Source organism: Fragaria vesca, linkage group LG2 (assembly GCF_000184155.1).
Source record: "Fragaria vesca subsp. vesca linkage group LG2, FraVesHawaii_1.0, whole genome shotgun sequence".
Taxonomy (NCBI): Eukaryota; Viridiplantae; Streptophyta; class Magnoliopsida; order Rosales; family Rosaceae; genus Fragaria; species Fragaria vesca.
Genome location: NC_020492.1, coordinates 13140407 through 13150117, shown reverse-complemented (window position 1 = coordinate 13150117; position 9711 = coordinate 13140407). Strand labels below are relative to the sequence as shown.

The following is a 9711-nucleotide window of genomic DNA, read 5'->3' as shown; positions in this document are numbered from 1 at the left end:
ATTTTGGCTTTCTTTTTTCGTTATTAGTTTTCATGGGTCTCATTTTGTCACCGGAATGGTCCGAATGCTCATATACAACTAGAGGTGACAAACCAGCAGCTATGCACAAGCACCAACTATAGAAATAACCCTTTTCCCTCTTTTTGTGTGTCGTGAGTCGTGACTGACCAATAAGTTGGAAGTTGAAATTATGCTGCATTGAATTATTCACAAATTGCAAAAATAGTAGATATACATTTCCAATAACAAAACCCTAACAGCCAAAACTCTCTCCCACCGGCAGTTTCCAACCTTCAAGACTTCTCTCGTTCGACGGCAGCCGCTGGCCTAGACAAGTCCTTTGGATTAGTCGAAGCCTCCTAGCTTTGGTGCCTGACGGATTTTGCGGTATGGCCATGTAGTCTCGCTTTGGATTGGCAGGGTTTGGTTGTGCGGGGTGCTTGACTATGATTCTGGTAATGGGGTTGGGTGTTTGAAAGCTGGCGTTGCAAGAGATTGGAGAAGCTTACCGGTGACATTGATTGACGTTGTAGAAACATGGTCGAATTTGACGGATGGGAATCTCTGATCTTTGGGTTGCTATGGATTATGGAGGCGTTGTCGGAAGGCGGCGATGCGGTGTCGCGGGTATGCGAAGCTTGTGGCGACGCGGTCTGGCTAACGAGATGGCAGAGTAATGAAGGCGGAGTTGCAGCGGGCATCGTCGAACATCAGCCCCGTCTGTCGGATCTAGTCTTGACATCTTGTTGGACTAGGCTGAGCCTATCCTTTAAGGTTGCATGGCTGTAGTTGGGCTAGGGTGCGATTTTTGACTTTATCCCTTTCAAGCCCTTCGGGACCTAGGGGTATTATCACCGAAAGAGCCCTTTTAGTGAAGACTTTTAAGTTGAGAACTTGGTGATAACTTTTCGGCTTATCTCATCTTTCGATCTTATATCTACATCTTGACCGTTCAGTTTATAGGTATTTATGAGTAGATCATTTCTTCAAATTTTCAGCTATATTGAAAATTGTTAAGACATTCATAAATGTGATTTATCAATTATGAACTTGAACGGTTCATATTTGACAGATTTGGTTCGTCCATTAATTTGATATAGTTTGTTATCTTAACGAACATCAATTTGGGTGAAAATTTGTATAAATGATATACTCATATAAACCTAAAAACTGAACGGATAAGATGTCAAAATGTGATCGAAAATTGGGCATTTCAAACCATAAACCGAAAAGTCCTCAACTTAAAGGTCCTCACTAGAAGGGCTCCCTTATCACCCAATCTAGTTATCTAGTTTGTCTTGAGGTTAGGCGGGCCCTAACAACAAGGACAAGGAGGCCTTGATTTCCTTGATCCTTTTCTGAGACAAGTGATGGAAGATTGCTTCTCTTTAATTCTCAGTTATACTGAGTTGTACACTAATCAAGGTCCGCAAACAATAGACATGATCGCTACATGGGAGTTAGATAGGAGTGGCTGGAAATCTTTGCATTAGGTTTAAAATGAGCGCATTTTAATTTTATACGTTAGACGATAGACGATAAAAACGAGGAGCTTGGTTTGATTGAGGGGAAACTTCTCGCGCACTCACTTCCTCTCTAGAACTCTCTCTATTTCTCTCACTTTCTCTAATTTTCTCTTCGTCTCTCTAGAACCGTCGGGAAGAAATCTCAACCGTTGGTAAATGAGAGAGCTCATCGACTCCCACAGTGCGATGTTAAGATGTTGTCTCATATCGACATGGGTAAAAAAACTCTCCACTCATCCAGGTCTACATATTGGTAAGAGCTAACTAACATGAATTCTACTTGTGTGTATGTTTAATAGAATGATATCAATTTAATTTTAGTTATTGTGGTTAATCGGGTCAGTGTTAGGACGTTAGAATATGTTAAAGAGTGCGGCTATTAGAACCTCCAAATTTGCTCAGTATATCTTTTATGTTTTTTACACCTCTTTTTTAATTTTAATTACAAGCATTTGCTCACTAGGTCTCCTTTTAAATTCCTAAAATAACCTTAGGTATGTTATTCACATATATCTTGATAATTTACTCATTATACCTCTTATTTATTCTCTGGACCTCCCATTCTTTTAATTTTTTCTTTTTGCATGCTATCATCGAGACCTCTATTCCTTAATATTTTTTTTCGTTCAAACCTCTTTCACGATCTCAATTCCTTGATATTTTTTATTTCCCATAGAATGTCTCCAAACCTCTATTATTTGATCAATTTTGTAAGAAAAAAATTTCAATGACGTCAATTTTTCTCTTAAAATCAAATAACACAAAGTATTGGGTTTCAAAAACTTATATTTACCTGCCCAGTACCATCTCTCCTTATAAGTGAGAGGTGGTGAGTTCGATTCACAGCAGACTCGTTGTAGCATATTAATTGTTTATCTGATAAAAAAAAACTTATATTTACCAACAAGAAAATATTCTAACATAAATTAACTTTTTTTTTATTTTACTTGTGCTAAACAACGATCAAGGATAACAATTGTATACTATGTATGTTCTTTTTTTCCTCTATTTTATGTACATGAAATTATTTCAATAGTTATTTAATTTTTTATCATCGATTTGTTTTTGCATATATATATTCCTTCATCTTGTATATATATGCTTTCAACATGTATGATAATAGAAAAGTTTATGTCACACGGTCAATATTGATCATAGTTCTAGCTCTAATTAAATATATAATATGTAGTAAAATTTAGAAAATAGTAAATTAGAAACTAAAAATATATAAAGAAAATAATAAAGAATACAATCGATTAATTATCGAATTGGAAAGTCTAGAGAGAATAAATATACTTCCTTTTATATGATTATTGTCCTTAATAGTCATTACGTAAGAGGAGATAATTGTCATTCAATAACTCATAACAAATGGAGGTCAAGTGAGCAAATTTGAAGGTCCCAATAACCGCACTCTATGTTAAAACTAACGAGTTATGTGGGTTATGTGCGTGGGATGTTTGATGGCATCTTGATTTGGTAATTTCTTTTGTGGTTCTGATAGAAGTCTTTTATTTGAAATCTGATCACATTGATGGCTGGATGTGATTGATTACTGTAGTTTCTTCTAAAGACTGTTCCAATTTCTTTAATGATTTCAAATATGAATCTCATGTTAGTAGTTTATAATCATTAATTTTTGGACAAGTAAAGAGATATGGTTTGAATTAAGATGATTTACAAGGTCTAGTGAAGTTTTAGTATGAAATTGAGCATTTTATAATCCTAGATTTGTGTAAGTTTTTGAGGTATAGTTGATATATTGTGAACCTTTGGAAATATGTGTTTGATGTTGGACATATCATTAAGACCATTTAGTTTCTTTCTGACAGAAAGGTGATATTGGTGCTGTGTTTATTTTATGATTGCAAGCTTAGTTTATTTTAGATTTCTTCTGGTAAGATAAGGGCAAGTAAAGTTGAATCTAGGGTATTATGTGGAAGAAGTCTGATTTTGATATATTTTAATGGTTAATGACGTAAATCGGGTTATTTGAGACCCATGTTATATTTTTAGTGGGAGGGTGATTGTGGTTATAGAGAGCAATATGCTCCAAAGGGTTGAAACTACTTTGGGAGGGTTGTGGTTAGAATTGAGCCGCGATCAATGTTTGGTTAATGATTAAAAATTTAATACACTAGTCGGTGTGATAGTATATGTAGGAAATTGATTTCATGTCTGTATACTTGTGTATTTGTAAATGTTTGATCTTGTGGTTAAATGATTATATTGGTGACAACACTCAATGTACGTAGTCAATATGTGATTTGTAAAATTTGAGTGCTTTATGTATCAGTATACATGGTTCTTGAAATTGATTAAGGTTCAAATGCTCGAAATATTATTCAAGTTTTGAGTTCCCATTTCGTTTAAGATTTGGATTTATTAATTTAAAATTGATATAAATTTTTGGGTCAGGGTGTCACATGGTCTGCGGTAGAAATCATGTTATACGGTTGTTGGATGTAGTGAGATTGTCCCTACGGTTCCTGGGATCAAAGAAGAGAATCGTGTGTTTCAGCAAAGAATTTCAGCCAGATCAATGCACCTCTGTGGGGAGTCATCCGATATGGGTTTGCAACAACCTAAATCTGCGAATGGTGGTGCGTTGCACTACGTTGGGTGGTCAATAGTTACAAAATGTGCCTTGGTCTGGATGCCCAGCAACCCAGATCAATTTTTTTCGAGTTTGGATCTAGGCTTGGTGTGTACTTTTTCTGGTGTGAGCGGTTATCGTCAAACCCACTCACTCTTAAGTCCTTATTTGTGATATAGGAGGTTGTTGCTTCATTTTTTGGATCATCGACATTTCCATGATCTAAATGATTAGTATGAACAATACAATTGATTAGACCATGTTGAGAAAAAGAATGGCTTTCCTTGAAAGAAAAGAAAATTATATATATATATATATATAATTAAGTGAAAACATTATTAGAGGGTTTTAAGATAACAATATTAAGAGTATATTAACATATTTGAAACAAAAAGGGTATTTTTTGAATTAAAAAAAGTTTGATATACCAATAAAAAATTTGATACAAGGGGCCCATAGATTTTCTTCACACGGGGTCTTTAATCATTCAAGACCGGCCCTGTTGGAGATGCTTTTAACACACCTAAATTTGCTATTCACACACACCCCTTTATAAATCTTTAAGGGGTAATTTTGTAAATACAATCAAATTTATAGTGATAGGACAATACATAAAGTGTGTGGATTGCAAAATTAGGTGTGTTAATAACATAAAAGAGGAACTATTAATCAAATGAGTAGAGACCATTCAATTTGCCGACCACTTTTTACTTGCTCACTTTAATACATATCATTTAGATGAGTGACACATGCTCATTTTATTACCAAGAATAAAGATTAATTTAAAAAGACATGTGTCATTAATCTAGATGATCGATACTGAGATGCCAAATAATAAGTGATTGACAAAATTTGTATCATTTCAAACCCCTACCTCCTCCGGATCAGTCTTTCAAGAATTGATCTTGATTGGCAACCAAATTCATTAAACAATGAAATCACGTTTCTGGAGAGGGAGATTTCCATCAAATTAAGTAAAGATAAACTGAGCACAAAAATAGGGTCGGTGGACAGTAGTAGAGGAGAGAGTGAGATAGTGATACTGAGTAAGAAGAAGCAGCAGCAGCAGCAGCTGTAGAACAGTGACGATGAGGAAGAAGGCAGTGCCGACCACAATGATTGTAATGGCAGTGATCCTATGCTTATTCAAGTTAATGGGTGTTTCTGCCTCGCATCTCAGGCGAAATCTGCTTGCCAATGGCCTTGGAGTCACTCCTCCAATGGGGTAAGCTAATATGAACTCTCATAGGGTATTCTCTGTTATTATTTTCTGGGAACACCTGAAATAAGCTTCATAAGTTTCTTGACTGCAAAAAAGCACAGATGCCAAGTGCCCACAAAGTTCATAACAGGAGCCTTACATAACTATCTTTCAGATTCTAATAATGTCATCTCATCCTATTATCAAACCTTAGCAGCATACTGATTAATTGTTTCTACTTTTTGCTTAGGTGGAATAGTTGGAATCACTTCAACTGCCGAATTGAGGAGAAAACCATCAAGGAAACTGGTAACTTGACCTTTTGCCTAAATCATTATTCACATACTAGTTGTATATTTCCTGAAGCTATAGACGCATCGTGATAAGTGCATCAATCTAGTATTGTTAGTCGATATATGCTGGTGGATTACTCGTAGCGGTTACCGACAGTTTTTGTTTCTGTGGTTTTGACAGCTGATGCTCTGGTATCCACTGGTCTTTCTAAACTTGGATATACCTATGTTAACATAGGTACATCGGCATCTTTCTTTTTTCTTTTCAATATTTGTACATATGTTTTCGTTCTCCCAAGCATTTTGTCCCAAGTGCTGACAGAAAACTTTCATTTCCTCAAAGATGACTGCTGGGCCGAAATAGCACGCGATGTCAAGGTATAACATGTTTCCTTTCAATGGCAAACAAGTTCAGCTTTAGTAGATATTTAATAAACATAAGATTTGATATTCCAGGGTAATCTAGTGGCCAAGAAATCAGCATTTCCATCTGGCATTAAAGCTCTTGTGGATTATGTCCACAGCAAGGGTCTTAAGATAGGAATCTACTCAGATGCAGGGTAAGATAGCAGTCACAGACCCCAGTGAAAACATTTCCTGCACAGTTGCTGTTCAATTTTGATATATGCACACAGTTAATAAACAGCTTGGTGCACATGCATTGTGCTTGGCAGGTACTTCACTTGTAGCAAAACCATGCCTGGTTCACTTGGTCATGAAGAACAAGATGCCAATACCTTTGCTGCTTGGGTACAATATGTTCTAGTAATTTCCATTACAATGATACATGTCTATTAGCAGTTGACTATAAACTCTTAATCCTGTTCTTCTTTCCAGGGCATCGATTATTTAAAGTATGATAACTGTTATAATGATGGCTCAAACCCAACTGTTAGGTAATACAAAATATATATATCATAATACCACCGCTAGAATTACACTAGTAGTTGATCATTAATTCTGCGTTTTGTTCAAAGGACTACTCTATGCCATATAGTTTCTCTAAAGGTTCCGATATCTTCTTGTAGATACCCTGTAATGACCCGAGCTCTGATGAAAGCAGGCCGTCCCATATTCTTTTCTCTGTGCGAGTGGTAATCTTATTGCTCGCAAATTAAGCAATTTCAATTTGTTAATTGTTACTACTGTAGTAGTCTTAATTAGCTTCTTTTGGTTCACTTTATATTCTGTTTGATCTATTAGGGGAGATATGCACCCTGCTTTATGGGGTGCCAAGTTAGGAAATAGCTGGAGAACTACAAAGGACATTTCTGATTCATGGGAGAGGTAAAGAGTTATGCTTCCTTTAACTCTGAAGGGTCTTTCTGTTCATATTCTGGTTCTTTCTTTCTTTCTATTCTATTCGTTCTCTTTTTTCTTTTTTTTCTTTTTTTCTTTTTTTAGGAGTGAGGTTTAGGAATAAGTACATCAGTCTTTTATTCAAGCTCCCATTATGTGAATTGGTTGCTTATCCATGATGCCATTGTACTGTTCTTGCATTTTCATTCCAGTATGGTCTCCAGAGCAGACATGAATGAAGTTTATGCTGAATATGCCAGGCCTGGTGGTTGGAATGGTTAGAGTTCCTTTAGTGCACTTGTTCACCCATACTATCGGTAGGAATATAGTTTTTCCAAGAGTAATATCTTCTTAATCTAAACAGATCCCGACATGCTTGAAGTGGGAAATGGAGGAATGACAAAAGATGAATATGTAGTCCATTTTAGCATATGGGCCATATCAAAGGTACCTAACTCATGAACATTTCCTTTGCTCGATGTTCTACTACAAAATGAGCATATATGTTTTGCTCATCTCTTTTGGCGAAAATTACTTATAATCACTACTATTGCAGGCTCCCCTTCTTCTTGGTTGTGATGTGAGGAATATGTCAAAAGACACTCTGGAGATCGTTGCAAATAAAGAGGTCATCTCTGTCAACCAAGGTAACTAGAACCTTTAGATAGACTATTTTTCTTTCAGATGAATGTAATTGATTGTATATTTGTGTCTATAATTATAACAGATCCACTTGGTGTCCAAGCTAAAAAAGTCAGACTGGAAGGAGATCTTGAGGTACAATTGAAATGCCAGAATTTTTCTGATATCTAGGCTGAGAGTGATACTGAGTTGTGTCTATAGAGTGACAGCAAGTGACTTCCATTGTTTTATTTGATTGCCGCCAGATCTGGGCTGGACCACTTTCAGGGTACAGAGTAGCTTTACTCCTTATCAACCAAGGACCTGAGAACAATACCATTACAGCTCAATGGGAAGACATAGGGCTCCCCCCAAATACTGTTGTTGAAGCAAGAGATCTTTGGGAGGTATGTATTAACTTATATATCTGGTTAAGAAGGCATACCAGCATTCCTTTTCAATCTCTGATAGCAGCTATTGCTCTTATTCTGTGTTTTTGATCAAGAATTAATATTTTGTAACCATATATATTATGTTTAATGCAGCACAAGACACTGAAGAAGCTATTTGTTGGAAACTTGACAGCCTCCGTGAACTCTCATGCATGTAAAATGTATGTGTTGAAGCCAATCTCATGACCATCAGAAAGGAATTCAGTTGGATATTCTGCATTTTATAGCTGCAGATGGATGAGCTTCATCATTAATAATGTCTTCTCCTTATTATATATTATACCTGAAACTGAATTGCATAATATCTTAAGTCAAGATCGTTTCACAATAAGCACAAACACAGTACTGTAGAAATCATAAACCAATAGCTTAAAGAGTTTCCTAGTTTCTCTAGGTGATTACCATAAGGACCAGCATCAATTGGGGTACCATTCACGGTAGTCATCTTCTCAGCAACTCAGCAACACAACTGCAATCTCACAATACACAAAACCAAGGAAAATCTTCTATGCTATACTACTTGTTTCTTCACAGAATGGGACTGTTATTTCTCAAGGAAAAGCGTAGTTAGAATAGGGACTTTCTACTTGTATATATAGTGGCCTAGAAATATAACTCGTGCTCATCCCATAAGGAGTCCGAGTTCACTTAATGTTTATCAGATACAAGTCTTTAGGTTTATCTCAAGAACTCAATGTTGATCAGGTTAATCAACTTGATAAGTCTCCAACTTCTAATGAGAGACATACACCTCAATAGATAACAGGATAGAGTTTTACATTTATATTTCTACTGATTATATTTAAGTTAATCTCAAAACTATTTTGTGCAGACAAAGATAAATGCAGCGTCCAATATTATTTTCCAACACTTATCTGTTTAAACTTGGAGAAAATTACAGATAAACCATGAAGCTAATACTACTACTACTACTACTAATTTCAACCTTAATTTCTTGTAATTATTGACTTTAGTATATATTTCTGTATGATCATTAGAATAGTGTTTCGTTTTCAACTACGATTACACTTCTTGTTTCAATAGATGGATAAGATTTTGATTCAAACATCGAGAGAAATGTTTTTGCTTGCTTGCAAGAAAGAGCAGCAGCAAGCAACATGGTACTTCTCGCTTGTGTTGACGATGAGGAATAACTAAAGAAAAGCTTTCAAAGAAAATCAAAGGGTCGGAGATGGGGTAGAGGGCTGGTTGACTGGTCCACTGGGCATACTTAATTACGTCGGGCTCGACAAGGCTATGATCTTCTGGGTTGGGCTGGCCTTTTGGGCCCTGCATGCTTTTTTATTTTCTTTATAGTTTATTTTTCAGTTGTTTTTTATTTACTGTTTTTAATAATTCCTTACCATCTCATGATTTAGAGATGTGGGCTATGTCCTGGTAAGTGCATGTAGCATGCCAGTTTGCTCTAATGATGCAGTGAGTTTTTTGTTTTGTTAAATGGTCGCATCCGCCTAATGTCAAGATGAAACTTAGGGTCACTGGTAATTTCCAGTGGCAACAGATCCGGAAAGCTAATACACATAGTAAGTTATGGCTCTACATGAGTAGTTTTTTTTTTCGGTATGTTGTCAAAATTGTAAAGCAAATAGAGTAGTTAAATGATTCACTCTTTGTTAAATGGTGTTTGTTAGAATGCATAGATTTTGTAGACATACCTAATATTTAGGGTGTTCTTACAGTATGGGTTTAGGCACAGTGTGCC

At 35.9% G+C, this 9711-nt stretch overlaps 1 protein-coding gene across 1 annotated transcript; it reads left to right on the top strand.

Moving 5' to 3' along the window:
* The first annotated feature begins 5025 nt into the window (after positions 1-5025).
* Positions 5026-8499, top strand: LOC101296053 (alpha-galactosidase-like). The gene is made up of 15 exons (XM_004290393.1): positions 5026-5347; positions 5574-5632; positions 5798-5854; positions 5960-5994; positions 6073-6176; positions 6291-6366; positions 6454-6512; positions 6645-6710; positions 6820-6903; positions 7128-7192; positions 7280-7362; positions 7472-7562; positions 7643-7692; positions 7803-7943; positions 8082-8499. Exons 1-15 carry the CDS (start codon positions 5211-5213, stop codon positions 8172-8174), a joined length of 1200 nt encoding a protein of 399 aa, XP_004290441.1. The 5' UTR covers positions 5026-5210; the 3' UTR covers positions 8175-8499.
* Positions 8500-9711: the final 1212 nt, after the last annotated feature.

Coding starts and splice junctions, on each gene's coding strand:
- LOC101296053 (XM_004290393.1), top strand. CDS start 5,211: ATGAGGAAGAAGGCAGTGCCGACCACAATGATTGTAATGGCAGTGATC. Junction 5,995..6,072: donor AAATAGCACGCGATGTCAAG/GTATAACATGTT, acceptor TTGATATTCCAG/GGTAATCTAGTGGCCAAGAA. Junction 7,193..7,279: donor CAGGCCTGGTGGTTGGAATG/GTTAGAGTTCCT, acceptor TAATCTAAACAG/ATCCCGACATGCTTGAAGTG.